This window comes from Saccoglossus kowalevskii, chromosome 1, assembly GCF_978046115.1.
Source record: "Saccoglossus kowalevskii chromosome 1, keSacKowa6.1, whole genome shotgun sequence".
Lineage (NCBI taxonomy): Eukaryota > Metazoa > Hemichordata > Enteropneusta > Harrimaniidae > Saccoglossus > Saccoglossus kowalevskii.
In genome coordinates this window covers 33,424,622-33,447,864 of record NC_140641.1, presented here as the reverse complement: position 1 = coordinate 33,447,864, position 23,243 = coordinate 33,424,622, and the positions used below count along the sequence as shown (strand labels likewise).

The window sequence follows — 23,243 nt, the reverse complement described above, 5'->3', positions numbered from 1 at the left end:
CCAATTGATACATGTATCAAGTAATATGGCTCCCTCTATGGCTTTGCTCACCAAGTCTCTTGTTTTGAGTTGGCGCATACTATACCAAGCCACAAGAGGCCAGTAATGGTTCCGGCATTCTGATTGGTCCATCACTTTCCCTTGGTTACCTGACATCAGTGCTTACGCTCGTGGCCCTAGAGCAGGGGTTTCCTTTTACTCTCGAAAGTTGGGTGAATAAAAAACATTTTTTTTTTGTTATAAATTTGTTTGTACAGAAACGAGAAATACCAGAAACATCTCAAATATGCAAGTCTAAGCAGGTAGAATGTATGGGAATGGCATAATGAAGACTTGTTCACAGAAAACGAATATTAGAATATTTTCAAATTACGCACTTAGTCACGTGGCTTTGAGCCGGAATACCGACCCAGTGGAACAATATGGCGATTACCAGTTACCTGCAGCCTACTTGTCATTCACAAGGAACACCGGGAACCAATGAATTGTTTTGAGAAAGTGTGCAGGAAATAGTCATAATAAAAACTTGTGGATTTAAGATCAATGTCCTATAGCATTGCAATAGACATACCACACATACACACAAAAATTGTCAACATCAATGAATGCCTTTACACCTAAATGTTTATTACCAAAAGCAGACTTTTGTTTTACAAAAGCTTTGACAACGTATGTACACATGACCACAGACTATATATCAAATACAATTATTAAATATGTTTAATAAGATAAACAATGCTCTTTTTAATATAAGCAAAGTTTTTAAGTTAGTATCTGTGCAAAGAATATGTAAAAACTTTTCAAATACACAACCAATGATGAGAAAAGACACTGCCAACAAACATTGTTTGTTTAGGCTGGTCTCGACTCCACTGGTCCTTTCAAAAAAAGTATTTTTATTAACTTATTGAGACTTGCCTTACTTTGAAAAAAATACAGTCATTTTGGTCTCTTCTGTCAAAATCATATTTTCACAATATGGTCACTTGCAATATTTTACAGTAACAAAGATATCATCTTTGTGAAGATTATTATTGTACAACAATGTACAGCCTTTCCCATATTGATGAGAAACAGTTTCATTTCGGTTTAAATGAACATGTTTGTGAAGATTATTATTGTACAAAAATGTACAGTTTTTCCCATATTGAAGAATTCATGGGAAACGGTATTATTTCATTTTGGATTAAATTATGTTTTCCCGAATGACGAAACAACTTTGCGTTATTTCATACTCAAAAACAGAACTTTATTGATTTATTGATTACTCATCTAGCATTTATTAATAGCGTATATCAGTGGATAATGGTCAATCCAGCAGCTATTGGTATAATCATGACCACAAGTGCCATCCCATGACCTTTACCAACAGATATGCTGATTATAAATACCATTTGTGCAGTTGACAGAACTATATAGAACTACAGTAAAAGTCACAGAAACAAGATACAGATGGTGTGGTCACTGTTCTTAAATGTTTAATACATCCTTGTTAAACAAATGTATATTGTATGTATTGAAGCATATGACTGGATAACTGAGGCTCCACGACTGCTAGAATGCAGTCAGAACAAGTTATACACTTTGTGTCAATGTAAGTTACGGTCATAGTCCTGAGACTACATTTACATCTTTCTCGAGTCCAATATAAAACATCTTACTTATTTTTACAAATTAAGATTATAAATTACAGAACTGGTTCTTTGTCAAAAGGCACATCTCGTAGATTATTGCTTTTTTTTTGTATTTTTAATATTTGTATGCATGCAACCATGAAAATATCTAATGAAAACATGAACTGAACATTTGATATTGGATACAAACTGTATTCAAATAATATAAGATAATTCACAATATGTAATGTCATCACGGCTGAGTAAATGACCAGCAAAACTCAAGCCCAAGTCTTCCACAAAAATCTTATTTTCACAGAGATTCAAGAAAAAAATTCTAACTAAATGATTATATGAAAGAGTTTGTAAACAACTCGTAAACAGTCCTAGTGGGAAGGCATCAAATTTAAGGTGAGCATTTTTTAAATTTTTTTTTTTTATTTATTTATTCATTTATTTATTTTAAGAAAGTAGGAAAATTCATGTTTGTAAATGAAATGGAATTTCTGTGAAAATAAAATATTTTTGAATATCCACTCAGAGTTCAAGGATAATGTGCTAATCCAAGGCAATTTTTTAAAAGCATAAACTCCATGTACCCAGTATTTTTTTTCAATAGAACAGTGCATCAGCTTGAAAGGAGACCATACTCTTGAAGAATGCTTGGATATGCCCTTGTCATAGTTACTTATTTGAATACATTGTACATTTCAATGTAAACATGCACATTGCTGTTAGTGTACTATTGACCTTTCTGTAAGCATGCACATTGATATCTGTGTGTACTACTGACCAGTTATGTCTATGTAAGCATATATTATTCTGTAAGCATAACTATTGACCAGTCTGTAAGCATGCATGCACATTGTTATCAGTGTACTATTGACCAATCTGTAAGCGGTTATGTACATTGTTGTCAGTGTACTATTGACCAATCTGTAAGCGGTTATGTACATTGTTGTCAGTGTACTATTGACCAGTCTGTAAGCATGTATGCACATTGTTGTCAGTGTACTATTGACCAGTCTGTAAGCATGTATGCACATTGTTGTCAGTGTACTATTGACCAGTCTGTGAGCAAGTATGCACATTGTTGTCAGTATACTATTGACCAATCTGTAAGCATGTATGCACATTGTTGTCAGTGTACTATTGACCAGTTTGCAACTATGTAAGCATACATAAATTTGTAAGCATATTATTGCTCAGTTTGTAAACATAAACAATGCAGTCAGCATAATATTGACCATGAATCACACGCAGTGTTAACGCTCTTCTGTCTCTATGTGTAGCAATATAGCTTGTCAAGCATACAACAACAGCTTGAAGTCATCATTACGAGTAGTCAGTTGGAAAGAGCTGTTTACTGGCGATCTTTGAAACAGTCTTCAGTTCAGCCATGTTTACATTTTCCAGAAATGTCCACCCTCGGAAGGAACAGGCAAAGTCTGCAGAATTGAATCCTGAAGAGAGAGAGCAATAAACATTATTATAAGAATAATTATATATACATCAATGCTAACTCTTATCACCATAGTAACAGCTGTAGATGAACTTCCATGGCTACTTTTATTATCACAGCAATTATATTAAAAACTGAAATTTGTCAAATAAAACTATATGTTCACCTGTTGAGCCAATTCCCTGTCAAGTTCCTTGATTCTGTCATCCCTCATTTTATCAAGACTGTTGTCACTGGACACATCTGAAACGCAAACACATATATCTGCTGATTCAGATAATCATACAAAAATGTGCATAATAACCTTTTCACCACCAGACTTTCTTGCCCAAATGTTTTTGTACTTTCTTGTATTTGTCAATATTTCGGGAAATGAATTCTAATTTTAGAACCAACAGACAAAATTTTCAGTTTTTACTCAAAAAATTTGGCTATTTTTGTCCCAATCTTCTGACAAAAAATGTAGACTATGAACAGAACTATTTTGTAAATTTGTCATGATGAAATGGAACTGGTGGTGAAAAGGAAGACAAACTTGTGTACATAGCAACAGTGTGATTGTGACTATAACAGAATCGAAAAATGCTAATACTTGAATCCAGAAGGAGTACCAGGCCCTCTACACTACTACTACTAAACAACCATGCTCTCTAAAAAGAATTGCTTCCAGGACCAATGATTCTGATTTTTAGATAAGTGTTTCCTTACCTATTGTTAACATTGGATTTGAACTATTCAACGAAGAATATGAATTACTGAATCCCATCATCACTTCCTGTGAACCTAAACCCTTGCCAACTGGCTTCAAAGTAAATGTAGTGTTTTGTTGTGATCCCGGTGATACATTCTGTAGAGATCCGTGAGATAAGTAAACATTCTGTAGTGACCCATGAGATGTACTCTGTGACGATGCTTGGGACACACTTGGGAGCGATTCGTGTGTCATGGTCACTTGGTATCCTTGATATACATTCTGAAGTGATGAACCCTGTGGAACGTGCTGCCAAGAGCCTTGGGCAATGTTTTGTGATGATCCATGTGGTGACGCTGTTCCTCGCAATAATCTATCCAGGGAAGCAAGTGCTTGGTCTTTTTCAAGAGACTGATGCTGCAAGACTGATATCAATGCTTGCTTTTCATTCAAGTCTTTTGTCAAGGATTTTACACTGTAATGGAAGTAGAAAACAAGTACATTAGGAATGTAAAGTGAAGTAGTTTTTAAACTGCATCTGAATTGAGACTAATAAGGTACTTCTCTGTAGTACTCAACTGTCCAGCTAAAATATAAAGTACTACACAGTAGTGCCTAAATTAAAAATAAAGTTCTCCAGGATAGTGCCTAACTTTCCTTCACTCTGAAAACCAATTTTCTGTTCAGTATTGCAAGTTCAAACAAATCCCCAACAGCTAACTACATGTGATACTGCACTTACTATTGGTGCACATAAAACAAATTGACATATTTTGACCATGAACACACCTTTGTTATCTCCATACACTCCTAATAAACCAAATAAAAATATATAAATTTTATCATCAAGCGATATGTGTAACATGGTACTGTGAAATAATTTATTTTCACTGGAATTTTGTGTGGAATTTATTTTCACTGAATTTTGGTAAGTTGAATGTAGAATATAGGAAAAAAGGTATATTCGCTGGATTGTATTTTCACTCAATCACTCGAAAATAGTGAAAATTTATTCCAAGCGAAAATAAAGTACTTACTGTGAATCTAGTTCAGTACATCTTTTATTAATTGCTAATAATTCCTCCATGTGTTTAACTTTTTCATTCATGAATTTTCTTTCACCTTCGTCAGCATTCCTTTCAGCAGACAAGGATCTTAGGAGAAAAACAATTCAATTGGAGTCAAAAAAACAACCTAAACATTTTTTTCTTTTGCATAGAGCCTGAACCCATCCAGATGTTTTGTTTTTTTTATTGAAAAAGAATGATTTGTCATAAAAGCTGTATAGAATTAAACTATGTGCCAATTATGTGAGTCCCCTAAACAAACCATCCCAGGTAGTCAAAATATATTAGTTGGTTATTTTAAATCTACAGTTCTGACTCGAATTAATTACACAAATTAGAACATATGAAAGGTACTTACCTTGGACTGAGTCTTGGATCAATACATTGCTTCAATGCAACTTCTTGAAGATACCTCTGTTCCCACTATAAGTAGAAAAAAATAATTAACAGAACTAATTAGACATAAATTTCACAATTATGTCGTGTTTCAATGGGAAACAAAATTTCCTCCAGAACTAACAATTATGTTTGTATTTCATGCAAGTCCCCTTTGAATTGTAACAAAGACTCATCATCTCATTGTTTGAGTTCTTGTAACCCCTGAAAAATGTATTTCACAATAATGAGAACAGATATTTGCCCTTCCTCTGGTGCTATGGTCTAAGTTATAAATTACCTTAGTAACTTCTGCTTCTAAGAATAATATCTTTTCATCACGTTCTTTAACTAGTTCCATTAGGGTTTGTGAGTTGTTCGGTGAATCCAGTGATACACCTTCATCGTGTTCTTGACTAGCAACAGCACGCTGAAAAAAATAACATATATATATATAAAATCGGACCACGCCCACCATTATGGTGTACTTTTTTGAATATCATCATTGAAGGAGTTTTAAGGTGGTTGCCATTTTTACTCAAATGGAAGGCAATTATTACAGTTCAACTGTATGCAACTTGTAAGATTAAAAACACCACATAATAGTTTATCCCATACCTGATGTGCTTTGAGACCATCAAGTTCTTTTTCAAGTTTCAATCTGACTTTTCTTTCTAATTGTTCTCTTTTGTCAGAAGCATTCTGAATGGCCACCAAGGCTTGCTGAAGCTTCTCTACTTTGTCAACGTAAACTTGTTTTCTTTGGCACTGAAAATGTATAAATATCAATTATTGACCGATATTGTTGGCAGGTGAAGTGACAACGATAAGTGAGTAATTGGAGAGTATAATATTTAATAAATGAGTCACTGACCTCTTCCTGCAATCTGACTACATTAGCTTGTGCATTGGAGAGCGCAGTGTCTAATACATCTATATGAGTCCTCTGTTCGGATAACGTCGCCCTCTGAGCTGCCAACTCAACTTCAACTCTGCTTTTATTGGATCTATCTTCTGTATCTGAAAACAATGACATGTCAAAGAAATCAGTGGTACTCTCAAATGGTTATCATTATCATGGGTGGGGGTGTGGCCTTCAAAGTCTGTAAAAGTCTGCTTTGACCAAAATAGACATTTAAAATCATCAAAAATATATTCCTAAATGCATTTTCAGTGTGATTTAAACTTTTTCAAAGCAACTTGTACCATATAGCTACATGCATACCAATAAAATAACGTCCAATATAAGATCGGTTTAAATAAATTATTGTGATGGAGCAAATAATATGGTATGTTTGGTGAATTGTCTAACGGACAACAACCTCTATAACATTTCAGACATACTGTAATAAAATTAAAATGGTGAGGTCAGAGGTCAAACCACAATAAAATATATATATACTTACGTTGATTCATCAAGTGCCTATAGATTTCGTCTCTTTTTCTTAGTTCCGCTTTTAATTGTTCATTTTCAGCAATCAGAGGTGATTCTTGGTGATGTAAATGTGCCTTCAGACTTTCAACTTGTGCTACACCAACAGAAAAATGCAAATTAGGCATAAATGAAGCAAAAAAAAAGACTTAATTGAAGTCTTGGGAAACAACAAAACAATTCATGGTGCTATAGATTGGAAAATGTTGATGCAAGGTAAAAATCGATCTTAAAATCACCTTCAAGTTCTTTGTTTTTTTCTTGTGTCAGCTTGAACTCTAACTCAAGTTTGGATCTCATCATCTTTTCAAGATATTCACGTTTGGCAGTGGACTTCACAAGATACTCGTAAGAATTTTGTACTTTTTCAATATCTTGTTCAAACTGCAAAAAAATTATTTCAACAATGATATCAATTAGACATTCATAAAAAAATATCTACTTTACATTAAAAATATTTCAGTATTATTACTAATAGTTTTACTTGTAATGTCAATATAGTATTCCTCTATCAGTGCATGAGTTAGGTAGATAACAGAGGTGTGTACAGTGAAAATAAGTCAGATTTTTAATGAACCAGTTTACAATACAACATTGGTTTATATGCACTCCTATTGGAGATGTACTTCTAATAGAGAAAATATGGTATACTATATAGTATACTGTAAAATACTTTATTTTCGCTTGGAATTTATTTTTGCTATTTTCGCTGAAGGGGTGATTCTGTGAAAATAAAATCAAGCGAATACACTTTTTTTTCCTATATTTCACATTAAACTCATCAAAAAATCAGTGAAAATTAATTCCAGCGAAAATAAAGTATTCCACAGTACTACATGGAGAACCATTGTTAATGGGGAGAGTGGTATTTTTGATGCTTGGATGATTTCTATATTAAGAATCAGTGAGCATCATGCATAAAATTAATAAAATGAATACTTGAATATTATCAGACACTGAAAATTTACCTTTTGTAATTTGCTGACTTTTTGGTAGTAACTTTCTACTTCCTGTCGAAGAGCAGCGTTCTCATCAGATAAGATTTCCACCATCTGAGTTGCTCTTTCCGCTATTGCTTGGTGGTCTAATTGTAGCCATGACTTCTCACCCGAATCACTTGAACTGAGAGACAATTAATGATATTACAATAGCTTGAAAAAAGTCGCTATAATTTTGAACTGTTTTTAAATCAACAACTGTGAAATCAGTGAATATTTCATGTAACCTCTGCACAATTTTAGGAATTCTTCAAAATATAGTAATTTTGCATATTAATAATAAAATGGTTTAAAGTAATCGATGACCAACAGCAAGGCAAATGAAGATTATCTCCAAACATGGAAACATTCTCCCAATTAGTATCTTATTAGTGACTTATTTTTGATAAATATGCCAATAAATTTTCTTGATGTGAACAAATTTGCTTAAAATAGGAGACTTATATTTTTTCTTGTATATGAAAACATAAAATTTTCTCGATTTAGAGAAAAGAACCTCACTGAACAACCACTGTCACCATTTTCTTATTTTAAGTAATTTTTTAATGATTGTTACAGTCACTTTCATTTTACAATTTGCATAAATATCGATTACATTCTTGTTCAATTTTACCAGAGCTGACCATAAACATTCCACTAATTCAACAAATTCTTTGGTTATTTTTAATTTTTTTCAAGGTGTTCTCAGCCACACCCCACATTCCATCCTTGCCTTACATCAACACATCTGTTTCAAATTTCTAAATAATTCTTCCCAAAAGGATGGAATAATAGTGTCTGTCTTGTTTTACAATACAATATAAAATTATTGATTTCATTACAGTTCATTAAAGTATTTTTCACATATCTACCATTTTTGTCGAATGTTGTACATGCTCAAAATTCACACAACACATTCTTGCTCTCATTTGATAATTTTTTTGTCTTCATACACATATGTGATAGCAACAATATTATGTTACCAGTCGCGTCTTTGTTGTCAGTTGCTATATTCCCAACAACCTTTCTTGTACCATATCACATCAAATAATAAATCTCTGTAGTGCTTTACATATCATATTAAACATCACACATTTGTTTCAGTTATGGATTTTTCAAATATTACATCAATCAATCGATCAAACAAACAAAAATGTTGTTACGAGGGTTAATTGTTTGCACATCACGGTAACTACTTAACTTAACTGTGTTGTCTAATGCCTCTTTGGAACAAAATCCTTATGCAAGTCAAGATGCAAAAAGCTGAGATTACCCATCATGCAATTTGATTATTCTTACCTCTCACTACAGCTATCATCAATTTCATCTTTTGTTGGCAGACTTCCATGCATTGACCCTGTAACTCCAGAAATGTTCTCTTTTGAATCAGAATTTGAACATCCCACATCAGCATTAAGTGATGATGCAGCAATCTCTTGTCCAACCGGTTGATGAGTGGTGATGTGTGAATGGCCAGGATAATCCGGAGGTGGAGGCCTCTGATCATCAGAACCAGAGATATCCAAGTCTGTTGTCCTAGCAACAATTTCCTGTTCAATGTAACTCCTACGGTTTATAGCAATGCTATGTTGAGGACTCATACTACCTGTACGACCAAGTTGCCTGGATGACGCTTTTGTACTTTTCGATAGTTCATTTGGAAATGGCCCCCTGATGTTCTCCTGTGACATGCTTTTGGAGAAGTCAATTGACTTTAATACTGGCATTCCAACGCTGCTGTGTTTGCATAAATGTAAATTATCCATACTTTTCGACATTGGAGTCGTTGAAAGTTGTCCTCTTTTGCCACTTTTAGCCTCTTCATCCTGAAGCAACTGCGCAAGAATACTTCGTGAACCGTCTTTATTGTACATTGGATATTCATCACTGCGGTGATGTTTATGCCGCCGTCTCCGTGGAGGTTGCACTGGCTCATTAATCTCCTGCTTAGTTTCCATGGTTTCCTTTAAATGTATCGTTTGCAATTCTTGCTTATATTTTGGTGCATTCAGTTCCATAATAATTACACTTTGTTCAGAATGCACAACATTTTTATCGTCTTCCTTCAACTGTAGTTTCATGACGTTGGTTCTTTAACAGTTACAATGCAAAGAGGTTAGGCCGGTCAACATTGTAAACTTTTGTTCCTACGAAAAATAAAAAAAAGTATATGTTGGTTTATGCACAATTACAAAGGAATGCACCACCATACTCTACTATACAGTATACTAGTACTGTTTAATTGCTACTAAAATTAAGCTGTTACAAACTCGCCACATTCTGCTAAACTAAACGTGGTTTGTTGTTTATTGGCCTGGATTGTGAGAGCGTTGGGTGTGGTGTGTTCTTCATTAGCAATGAGGGTCAAAATGTCAGGTAAAAAGATACAGGTATGTTATTAGATCTATAAAACCTGTTGAGTCTGATGTACGACAAAGTTAATTTTTTTTTTAATTCTTCTCAAAAGTTAAATTTAGAGTCAGTAATGTGGGAGGTAAATATAACATTTTGATAAATTTATACAACTAAGCAATTTGTACTCGGGTGTGGCTAAAATCCATTAATAAATACTACTATTATTTCCAGTTCATTATGGAGTTTTACTTATAGAATCACTACCAGCTATTCATACCAAGCTTAAAATCTCAGTTCCAATATTAAAATAATATTGATACATTTTAGCAATATCAAAATTGATAATTATATCAAACAGAAGAATTTATGTCAGTGATTCAGAAGCTCACCAGACATCAGTAACTTGCTGGTATTTTTTCAAAATTTCCTAAATTGGTTTAATCATTTCAGAAAAAGGTCAAAGTATTTTCTTTTAAATTTACTGTTTTCAACCCAAAATATGGCAAATAATTTGAAATGTTCCACGGTGCTAGTTGCCGTTTCAAAAATGTCCTAAGCTAATTTTGAGAACTCTGAATCCTTGAATGTATGTAGGGGTGGATGCAAGGTATACTGTGTATTAATTGATGAATGATTTCAAGAAATGATTAATGAATAAATAAGATTTACAAGTTTAATAAACTGAACAAACTACTGAAATATAAATGTAAGACCACCAACTACACATACATAAGACCACCATCATACTAGGATTAATGCTAAATTACCATTTGTATGTTTCAATTAACACCCTATTTTTAACGAGTATCTGATGGTGTCCACTTACTTTGATCAGATGGGTTTATGCTTGACAAGACATGTTACATTGCAGGCTCAGAGTATCTTGGTAACCAAATTAGTTAAAAAATGCCACCATATTGGGGTACTTATTTAAAAATAGAGTTACTCCTATAAGGAATGTGGTCCCTCTTCAAGAAAGGTCAGCAGGGTTTTGTGAGTTGCTTGGCAACAAAGAATGCAATGTCCTGAACAAATACATTTCAATTTAAAGAAACCTTTGGTCACTGAATGAAATTGGGGCGCTGAGCCGACTTCACAAGTCACAAGTGGGCTGGCTAAACAAGCAGCTGCTCCATGAGTGGTGGGTTTTGGCATACTTTATTTTGCAACTAACAATATATTTTTTTTCTAACTGAGATTAGTAAGTGGGTCTACTGTAGTGATAGACAAATAAACGGTATATCTCAATAATTTCATAGTACTGCTTAACTTATAATTGTGTTGTCTCCCCAACCCCGTACTTCTAAAATTCTAAAAGTAAAATATCAATTGTTTTATTTGTGTTATCTTTCAGAAATGACAAGTTTAGATGTCTATTGCAGTTACCCATATTTGTCATGGTTGAGTGGTTCTCTGTATTTTTCAGTAATGCGCTGGCTACCCTTGACATTCCAAAAATATTGTGACCTGTATTTTTCAATGACATGTTTGATAAACTGAGATAAATTTCCGATAAGCATTCCAGAGTAAGAAAATTACAACTATCACACAGAATTCAAGATATAGATCATACAAGGAATTGAATGCTATCATTCACTGCATGGATATTTTATGCAAAGCGAAAACTTTTTTTTATTTTAAATTTCAAAGAATGTTTAATAAAATAGAATAAACAAAGTTCATACTAAAGCCATTCTGCCACCCTTAAACAGTGTCACATTTCACATTGTCTTTAAGTGAGAGATTTCATCATATTCAGCTCCAAACATGCATTCGTTTTAACACAAAAATAACAATTACCGGTATTACAAAGTTTGTTACAAACTGAGACCAACAGTTTAACAAGATATATTAAAAATTTTTAATTTGATTTAATAAGTTGCAATCACCATGCCTGATATATAGAGGAAACATCTTGCGTAATGACAAACAAACATACAAGAAAATTAAATAGACCGATTGCTATAAAAATAGCTTACCTTATTTTCTTTTGGTTGCACATAAATGGCATGCAATTAAGACACAGCATGCGACTTGACTAGGCTGAAACTCAGTGCTTTGTAGAAATGTAAAAAAAAAATATTCTACCAGAACTTGTCTTTTGTGAGTGTTAGTAGTGATTATGTCATCTGAAAATAAAAGATAAGAGAGAAAGAATGTTGAATAAATAAAATAGAACTGGTTACTGCCCTTGTATAATTAATTATCTCTAACTCCAGGCAAGTTCGCATAGTTGAGATGCCAGCAAAAATATTTCTGCAAAATGATCTCTTTAATTTAACAAACAGATCTGTGTTTAAATATTCTATAATCAAGTTATAAACTTTTTTAACTAGACATTTATGAGGTAAATGGCTGTGACAAAGTGGTGAAGACAATAATTTGGTGACAGGAAATCTCTGTTATCATGTCTACTTTTCACAATTTACTGTTTTATGGGACCTTGTACAACTAGGATAAGTCAATAATTTAAGGCTTCATTTTACTGTTTCATGGGTCCCAGAATTATTAGCAGTACCTCAATGTTGCAGGGCTTCACCAATTAAGTAATGATAGCTCTATATATAAATAACAGTTTTGGAGAGCAATCAACCATATACATATGAGCTAACATCATTGAAGTGTTGACTTCCCCTTTAACCCTTTTACTCTGATATGATATGAGCGCAGATAGTCCCTGTCAAAATGCACAACATTTGTTTTGAATTTAACAACAATAATGTAGTAGAGTTTGTGGACAATACACAAACTGAATACTTTCTTAGTGTACACGATCAATACCGGTAATCTTAAAACACATAGCTCTTTTACAACATAACCAAAGAAAAAGAGAACTCCACCCATTAATACAATAGAAGTAAGCCTATATGTCCTCTTTATTCCTTCCCTGGGCCAGTATGCAAGGCTATTATGATACTATGCACTGCAATCAAACTCAGATCTTATCAAATTATTCTCTGCTTCATTTGCATTAGTGTTTTTTACCAATGTTTTTTTTTTACATTTCATGTACTTATGATCATAATTGATGCAAACAAAATTTCAGTCAACCAAAAACACAGTTTCCAATTAATATATGTATACGCATCACATGAAAATCTGAACATTTTACTCTCTGCATATTCATGTAGCAGTATAAAAAAGAAATTGACAATAAACATAGCTCATGCACATTTAAATAAATTGCATTAATTAATGACTTGGCAAATATGTACATATTTTACTGTACCTGCATTGTCAGAATGTATTTAATCTTCAAGGCTATACCACCCACTTCTTTTCATAGGATGAGATGGTAAATACAGACATTGACATAAACCCCTGTAGTGAATTACCTTGATATGGCTAAGTGATAGACATACCTTAAAAACCTAGACAATGAGTCAATGGCCTAACACCATCAAGCGCATGTCAGTGTGACAATTTGTTTTTCAGGGATTGGAGGAGGGGTAGGGTGAAGATAGTGCAGGTAGTATATGAGATGCGTATACTATCATTTTTTTTTCTTTTGATGATACAAATATTATTTTTGTTATTCCTTTTTTTAGCTCTAATAACAGTCACTCAAATATGATCAGCATGCATTGTTCTAAATTCCAATTCTAACATAATATCCTTCTTCTTCTAAATAAAAGCAATGACCCAGCCATCAAAATCATTTATCCGGGATGCACATTGAACTGAAAAATGTTTAGCATAGTTTTATTTCAAACTCTACACAGGGATGCATTTTTGGTTTAGTGTACAGAAAAATAATACAAATATATTAAATGGTAACATTCCGATTACATGCATAAAAGAATATGGTATTTTAGTTATTGAATATCAATCTTAATAAAATTTGCCAGATATAATATTGAAGATGGAATATTTACTGAACTTATTTGCAAGGTATGTGCCACCTCATACTTATGAAACACATCAATATGAAAATGCTACAGCCAGGATGCTGTGCATATTTAGCAATGTATTTTACACCGATTGCACAAGTACTGTGGGACCCATATTTAACCAGATTTACAGTTATATCTGCAATAATTTGTCAGCAATTATTTTTTTCTTAGTTTCTTAGATCTCAAATTTTCTATATATGCACAATATATATTCAATATCATTTTTGGGGGGTTGATAAATTATTAAATACTATATTTTTAAACATTTTTTTTTTCAATTATTTAATTGGCAGCTTGATTTAGTTTTAAAAATGACTAAATAAAAATACATATACAGCCATAAATTGTCAATCACTGTGGAAGTGTACCTACCACTGGTGGGTTTTCAACACAGCGAATCAAATAAGATATGTTTACGTGCGTACATATGTGTAATACTAGTACAGCATGCTGACCCAGTGGCATTTCTCACATTCTAAACGTTGCTATTCTGTCTCTAACTCAAAATACAACATGTAACTAGAAACGGCATATTTACAGTGCAACACATGCTGAAATTTTTTGAGTAATTAGTCATTGTGATAGTGATTATAAGGCGGGACCGGACAGAGTATAAAATATCTAAGGGACAAAGGGACGAGTAGTAATGCGCCAACAATGTACGGTACGACATAATTGCCACCCCCAGCAAAACCACAAACACGGGTGTACCACTAGATCCATGATGCTTTCGCCGAATAAAAATTAATGACAAGAATATTATTCTAAAACTATATACTGCAGCGTATAATTATATAACTTTTAATTAAGCTGTGAAATAGACTATAACATTATATAGTCTCGCGATGTGCCCCCCCCCGAAATCGAAGAATATACACGGCGGCGTGCATTCCGCGTGGTGGATACGTTGCTACCGTAAAACGCCATTATTATTTGTATTTTTACCACTATATTCGCGCATGAAGCACTGAAACGACGATGATCGAACCAATAACAATCGGGGATCACTGTCCATTTCAATGAAAAACTCTCAGTATTCAAATTCAAGCCCAAAACACAGTAATATGCGCGAAAAAGATTGTTAATTTTATGGCACTGGAAAGTGACATACCTTCATGTCCGCGTGAAGTGCAGTGAAAACAACAACAATGGAGTCAGATTCGCACGAAACAGAGATCACCTCCGTGTACGCACACACAGAGCTGTCCAAAATACGGAAACGATATTTACAAATCGGTCCACCCTCAAAACAATAGTAAAGAGGAGCATAAACATGGAGGTACCTACCTTCTTGGTAAATTACGGGTGGCGGGAAAGCAGCCAACACATATATGGAAGCGCAACGACCACAAATATGCCCTATGAATCAATACGCAGTGGAGGAAAGCTATTGGCAAACAAAACACGACGTCGCTCTGCTATGCTAGGAATTTTAAAAAGTCGATCCACACAAAGATCAAAAGACACCGCCCACTCAGACTACAGTATTGTGCAGTAGAGGGGTGCTAGGGTATAAAGGATGTGATCGGCGTGACGTATTCGATTTCCCTTGTTTCAGAGAAGTAAAAATAGAAAGAGGAAAAACGACAATTGAAACAGAAACTACGGATATACACATTTTAATGGAAGTATGAAAAACTATCGCTGCACGCTTAACATCTGTATTTAAATAATTGATTCAACTAGAAATGTCGATTTTTTATGACTCAGGGCTGAACCATTTCACGTACTGTGGTCCGCGCTGTATGGAGGCCGTGACCTGGTATAGTGAAAAGTATTCTGCGAGGAACACTTTTCTTTCAGAGTCGAAATGAATAAAAAAAAAAGTGAACTCATACAACAGATGTGTCTACATAAAGCGTATACGTCATCCAAGATCACTTTACAAAACATTTTGGAGCGATGCCCAATATTGTGACGAGGGTCCAACAACTTATATCATGACGAATACGTAAACACTTCATTTTTGTTCGTTTTCGCGTGAAAACCCGTACCAAATTGAAGAACAGTTGTTTTGGCCATATACTAGAATTATTGGCAATGCAATGTTTTGCTGATAAGTAAAATCCGCTAAATTAAATTCGCATGAACATGTCAAATTACAATAGAACGCATTGTTTCACCAGTAAATTCGTAAAAATCATATAGCGTCAATGAAAATAAATGGTTTTACAGCATATTGTTCAATGATGGATTGTTAGTAGAATTATATGTCAACGTTAGCAAATGTGTTTCATCTTGAAAACAAAACAAAAAACACGTTTTGCGAAGCATACAATTCATTTGGATTTTGTTTTCTCCCCATTTACTGCGTTTTGAACAAATTGTACCATTATCCGCACTCTAGGCTACCACAATATTCTCTGCATATGATCCGAGATGTATTAAATCCGTATGATATTAAAACCGAAACAACCACTTTACGGTTTATGCAAGGACATCTAACTTGAAGTGAATCGCCTCGCCTGGAATTTCGAGGTTGTTGGGTATAGTACTGCACGTGTGGACATTGCGAGTCGACAAAGGTATATGGCCTTGATGCTATGTCTTCGTAATGGGAAGTCGTCAGCGTTGAACGAAAATCTTAATTTTAAAATGCCCTTTTAACTGAAAATATTTAATATCAAGAGTATATTTGAGTATTAACTGATACAGACCTTGATTTTCTTATTAGTCCGATTATTTACTTTGTAAATATAACCTATTTACACTATTTATAATTTATCCATTGTCAAAACATTGTAATACTATGATTACACATTGGAATGTGATTGTTTTATCTTAAATGTTATTATGCCGAACAGTCTTTCTTTTTAATTAGACGTTTATAAATGTAAGCCTGCCAAAACTTTAAGGGGTTCGTCCGAACCATCAAAACCCCACACCATGTACCCAAATCTATGGGCCTACCACGTATCGTAGTTCGGTCGAGTGTACGAAAGTAAAGGACCATCGACTCGGAATTACGATACTAAGTATCCACTACTAAATATTTATGTTAAGATATAAACGCAGTTTGCCAGGACCATGCCAGTACCCAAGTACAAAATGTACAAATACTACAGTTTGATGATTATATTTTTTACTATAAATAACAGTAAATAAGTAAAAATGGGACCTTAACGAAATCATGATTGGCGACGTAGTTGCGAAATGATGGTGTTATTATCGCAATCCATTTTGTAATTAGATATCACAATTTAATTTAGTTTTTTAATTACAAACTACTAAAACAAACTACTTATAGTTGTCTGAGTAGTAAAGCCGGACTACCCAGTCTACCTTTATGTGTATAACTACTTTTCCCGGTTTGTTCGAGCGGTTGTTGCCTTCATTTGTTGTATCTGTCAACATAATGATTACTATTTGCCAAAACAGAACCTATCATTCATTATATACTAGTATCAAATACGCCATACAATACAACAGATCGATAACTAACTTACCCCCGGAATAACCGTAATGGTAGTGTTTTTGTGGAAATATCGTTTGTTTGTTTTGACCAGGACTAATTTTTAATGTAACCAAAAGTCCAATAGCCATAGAAATTCACTGAATTTAAACAGTATTTTATTTACTGCACAGATATTTATTTACTGCACAGATATTTATTTACTGCACAGATATTTATTTACTGCACAAATATTTATTTACTTCACAGATATTTATTTATTTATTTATTTATTTATTTATTTATTTATTTATTTATTTATTTATTTATTTATTTATTTATTTATTTATTTATTTATTTATTTATTTATTTATTTATTTATTTATTTATTTATTTATTTTGTACTACTAAAGTGATCACTCAATATTATGACACTTTTCTTTATCTAATAAGATTTATAATGATGTGCAAAACCCAACGTCCTTATGGAGCTTATAGAGGTTGGTGGGAGGTTTTCTATAGATCAGTACAAAGTGGGGAATTCAACTTTAAGTATATATCATTGCAAACACTATAAAAGTTGTATACATACATTAAATATTATTGGTCATTTACACAGCTAAGATTTTAGAAATGATATACACACCGAAGTATATATTTGAATGCTTGTATACATTGCACGATATTGTTGGTGAGTTCTGGTCATCGTCAGTACAAGAACCAAAACCACGTCATTTCAATAGATTTATGTTGAAGTTATGCTGATGACGCGCTAAGCCCAACTTTCAGACTGGAAGTGACGTGAGAGTCCCGTCACGGGACCGTGACGTGAATATATCATGATGTGTGAGGTAAGGCGCAGTTCAAGTGAATCTGTTATTTACATAATTACATGAAACGCTGCTTGTTTCTATATTTTACAAATTACGAAGAACATTGAATATACCCAATTTAACAAAACCCACGATTTGATATATGATTTTTAATGCAACGTGCAAAGATACAGTAATCATGAAACATACATTCATTTTTTCAGACGCGGCGAGTATAACTCCATGTACCAATTGCATCAATTACAGAATGAATAGAAAACGTTGATGTGTGTGACCACAGTCATGTTACGATCAATCAGTTCAACCAATTAATGGCATTGTCTCCCTGACACTCAATCATTGCTTTGACTGTTACCTATACCGGTCACCAATTACGACCAGCTCCGTAAATCCAGAGCAAGAGCCACAGCGCTCTTTGTCGTCGACTTTTTTTTACAGCTCAGTTCAATCAATGACGTAAGTTTCTTATATAGTTGTACATAAATGATGTGCCCTTTCTTTGGCCTTGCATATTTGCCGCGCCTCACATAATGTCACTTGTATGTCACAATGTACTCGTGATTTCAAAGTTAACCTCGTCATGAGAGGGCGCAATATTCTAGTAGTCTATATAGTCACTCAATGTTTATACTCGATTGTTAGATTTGGGTCACCATATTTCTGTCACATGTTTTTTTTTCTCAGAATGAGAACATCGTGAAAAATCTCGTGACACCAGCGTGTCTTTCGGTTGTCATGCTATTATTGTGAGAAAACGGAACCTTTCTCATACGACACAGCTCAAACCATCTGTTAAAATCGAACCATGATTGAGACGATTGGACTAGACAAGGAACGCATTGTCTCCAAGCACACGCCTGGAATGTACGCTCACACACAGTTCCACTGTGGTTCACACAACAGAAATGGTGAATTCCCATGTGAATTAGTGTGTTTGTAAATTGTACATAGATCTCAATCATTGGCTGGGACACCCGTTTCTCATATCAGTATACCTATCAACTGTTACGACCTGTGGCGTGGGACTTCAATGTTTTATATCCCAAACGCAGTTGAATTACGGTAGTGAGAGATGAACCCTAGACTTACATACACGCCTCTTGTTTGTTTGTTATGTGTTTTTTTTCAATAAAATAAAATATTATATGTGTGTATAAATGATGAAAACCGGGTTACCGGTAAACGCAAGTTTATAGTGTTCTGCAGATTTACCAACACGCAATTTATCAATGGCCTTCGAGATATGTGAAATACCAATGTAATCATACAGATCTCCAAATTGATCGCAGGAAAGCCATCATCTCGTGTATTCTTTATCGCGGTTACTCTTCACTGAAGTGTCGGCAATATTACCGTGACCTGATCATCCCCGACAGTGGAGGACAATATGGTATTGTTGGAATTAATAGAACGAACTTTAGACCAGAATGCCTTGCGATCACGATCTTTCAAAGCTGAGCTCAACCATCTACCTAATCATGGCGACTTGTGGTCGCATACATCAGACCATTTTAAGTTTCCGATTTGTCCAATACATTTGCAGATATGAATAAAACGCTTAGCTATTACCAATATACACTACTACTAAATATTTTAAACAACAATGGCTCATGTTGATCTCCAAACGGAATTGTTTCATCAGATACTGTAGTCTATTGATCAACCGTATATGTTTCCCCCATTGCTCAGAAAATTTCGCTCAAAGCAGCTGAACAAGAAGACTGCGTATCATAAGGTGCATAATAGTTTTCGCTTCCCTTTACAGAATGCACATATTTTTTGATGAGCAGATCAGAGGCAAAATTGTATTTACTTTCAAATATGTCATTATTAAATTGTGGTTCATTTCCCATTGAAATTTACTCAATTTAGTGTCTTTTTTAATTAAATAATGATAATAAACATTTTCAGTGGACAATTTCATATTCAGCTTTACTTCACACATTGATGCAGGATTAAGTTTGTTTTTTATGGTCTTTGTTCGTTCACTGAACAACTTTTCTGTTACTCTAATAGCAGTCATGTTTTCACCACAGAGGGCGCCCATTTTCCACGTGAAAACGTACTACTATTGTATTGTACAATTTATTATATTAGATCCCAAACACCAAAAACTGCCGTTTTCTTCTAATTTTGCCACGTTTTTTGTGCATTTTATTTTTATTTCATAAATTAAGCTTATCAAATCAATGATTCCCAACTTCTGAGTGACCCTGGATGGGTAAGCGCTCCTTTCATTAGGGTCAAGCACCCAGGTAAATGTTACCACTACAATAATAGTCATGTACTCAATGCTATCACTGGATATGCTCACATTACACGTAACCATAGTCAACTGATCAAACAAGTCCACTTGTTGAAACAACAATGCCTTCGCCCTTTGCCGTACAGTTTACTGCTAAAATAACATACCGATGTACCAGTATCTCTCAAATGAAAGAGCCTATGCATGAGACTTGAAATGGTATTGTTTCTCGTGGAGCCGCGGTGGAGATGGTGTCGTACGTGGGTACACGGTTAGTAACCGTGGTGGGTACTAGGAGGCATGCGTCATTATGGAACTGAAACCATACCTACTAGAGAAGCCAACATTATAATTTTGAAGGGACGTTTATACACATAATGTTAGTTTTAGATACACACTTCTTGTTTTCGACTTAGAACTTTATTAGTGATGGTTTAAAAGTTCATAGTATGTGTCGCGTCGCCCCTCCAATCAATCTGAAACCCGTTGTGTCAGCAAAATGTGGAGCATGCCCCCCTTTGAAATCTAGACCCTCTGAAACGCTATTTTCTGCATTTTGGTGGACAAATTTTGCTGACACAAAGGGTTTCAGCTTGATTGGGGGGGGGGGGGCTTGCCCCGTCCCCCGGTGCCGCTGACACAGAATAAATAAATTCATGCTAGGAATCCTTGCAAAATCATTGTTTCAGAATTTGTGTGAATACTCATGATTACCATAAATGCCCACTTTGCAACTACGTATCATGTTTTCGCTATAGTTTAATACTGAATAATATGTTAAAAACACGGTTACTCATAACCCCGGCTCGTAACCGGGGTTAAAATGTGATGAGAGTTCTTGGAACCAATGGAAAATTGCTCAAAAGTAAGAATTTTCATGGATGTTTAACCCAATTTTTATGCAAAAAGTAGTCTAATGACACAGTTTTTGTATCATAAATTGAAACCACGTTGTTACATTTTTTTATTTTTTTATTTATTTATTTACACACAACATCCCCCGGAGGGGATGAAAAGGGTTACAAATCAAATATTAATAAAGAAAAATAACTGCATAAAAAGTAAGGGTACAAAAAAGCATTAAAAAAAAAGAAAGATAAATTTGTATACATGGAATGTGTTACTGGCTTAGTTTATTTAGGTGCTGCTGTTTTGTATTAAAACAGTTTTTTAAATATTGCGCTAAAGGAATTGACATTTTCTCGTTACTTAGTAATGATATGAATTTATTTTCATTACTAAATTACTTTCTTCTCCCCAAATGTCACTCCCATATACAATAACTGGTCTGATAAGTTTATAAAATAGTGACAGTAGTATGGACACGCCCAGATTACCAGATCCAATTTTGGTCTTTAATGAGAATAAAGCTTTTATTCCTTTTCTTTTTAGGTTTTTTATGGCATCTTTAAATTTACCATTTGGGCTCATAGTTAAGCCAAGATAATTGAAATCTTTAACTATATTGATTTCTTTTCCTTCATAAAAGGAGTCTGTTACACTTATTGAATATCATTATTTTTGTTTTATCTGTGTTGACAGACAACTGCCATTTTGATGTGTAGGCTGATAATTTATCCAAACAGTTTTGTAATCCCTTTTTGGATTTTGAAAGAATCACAATATCATCTGCATAAAGAAGGCAATTAATGGGTGTGTTGTGTAGCAGTGTAGGGTCACAATGATCATTATCAAAAATATCAGGCAGGTCATTAATAAATAAATTAAACAGACTTGGGCTAAGGTTGCATCCTTGTTTTACTCCGATATTTGAACAAAATGATTCTGTTAAACCATTTCTTGTTTTTACCTACCTTTTATAAATTTATACATATTACCGTTTACACCATTTTTCAACAATTTATAAAAAAGACCTTCATGCCAAACACTATCAAAGGCTTTTTTGAGGTCTACAAAGCAAGCATAAATTTTATTTGATGTTTTCGATTTATTTTTATCATTTGCTTGATGGATGATCTCCTTGTCCTGATGGAGGTATTTATTAATAATAGTTTTCAGGATAAACAGATTGTCTGTTGTCCGACAGTCTTTCCTGAATCTAAATTGTTTATTCGAGAGGATATTTTTTTTTCTAGATATGAAACTAGTCTTGTGTTTAAAATACTATTAAATAATTTTCCTAAACAACTTGAAATTGCTATTCCCCTGTAATTAGAAGGGTTCAATTTTGACCCAGATTTGTGCAAGGGTACAATAAGACTAGTATTCCAAGAATCAGGGAATTTGCCAGACATGAACACTATGTTAAAAAGTTTCTGTAGTGCGTCTGACAGGTGATAACCACTACATTTAAAAACCTCATTACTGATTTTGTCTTCTGCTGATGACTTATTATTTTTTAATTGGCTAATTGTTTTTTTAATTTCATTTTTTTGAATAGAACCATTTAAAGATTCTGTATTGACTGCGTCCACATTTTTCTTTAAAGTTTCTAGATGTGTTTTCATATTAGAGTGAACAGTGTTGTTTTTATTTAACAGTTTTTTAAAGTAAATTAACCAGTCCTCAGGTGAAATAGGTTCATTATCTGAATGTGTTATACTGTCATTGTTTAAATCATTCAGTATTTTCCAAAATTTAGATGTATCACTTTTTGACTTTTCAAGCGCATTCAGTTTTAACAAGCGGAATCTGAGGATACTATTAATGATTGCTACTGTGATCTATGGCGTATTTTCGACATTTAGGGTAATTCAATTGCAATTCCGCAAAATCTATAATTGCAAATTTATTATTGCCTCTCGTTGCGAACTTTACATCCCATAACGACACACCACTGACGCATTGCATAAACGCCTCATTGACAAATTGATCCGTCCCTGCAATCATTCATCATGCCAAAACTTCCGGGCGCTGCGCAATGGTACATTTACTTATTGTAGTTATTT

At 33.9% G+C, this 23,243-nt stretch overlaps 1 protein-coding gene across 1 annotated transcript; it reads right to left on the bottom strand.

Moving 5' to 3' along the window:
- Positions 1–606: 606 nt before the first annotated feature.
- Positions 607–15,308, bottom strand: LOC100367340 (uncharacterized). Its single transcript, XM_002742223.4, has 14 exons — positions 15,153–15,308; positions 11,952–12,101; positions 8,917–9,764; positions 7,609–7,762; positions 6,880–7,024; positions 6,615–6,737; positions 6,083–6,228; positions 5,827–5,976; positions 5,510–5,638; positions 5,192–5,256; positions 4,804–4,920; positions 3,784–4,241; positions 3,242–3,318; positions 607–3,076 (listed from the first exon to the last, which is right to left on the bottom strand). The coding sequence occupies exons 3-14, from the start codon at positions 9,696–9,698 to the stop codon at positions 3,017–3,019; spliced, it is 2,406 nt and encodes an 801-aa protein (XP_002742269.3). The 5' UTR covers positions 9,699–9,764; positions 11,952–12,101; positions 15,153–15,308; the 3' UTR covers positions 607–3,016.
- Between the last annotated feature and the right edge of the window lie 7,935 nt (positions 15,309–23,243).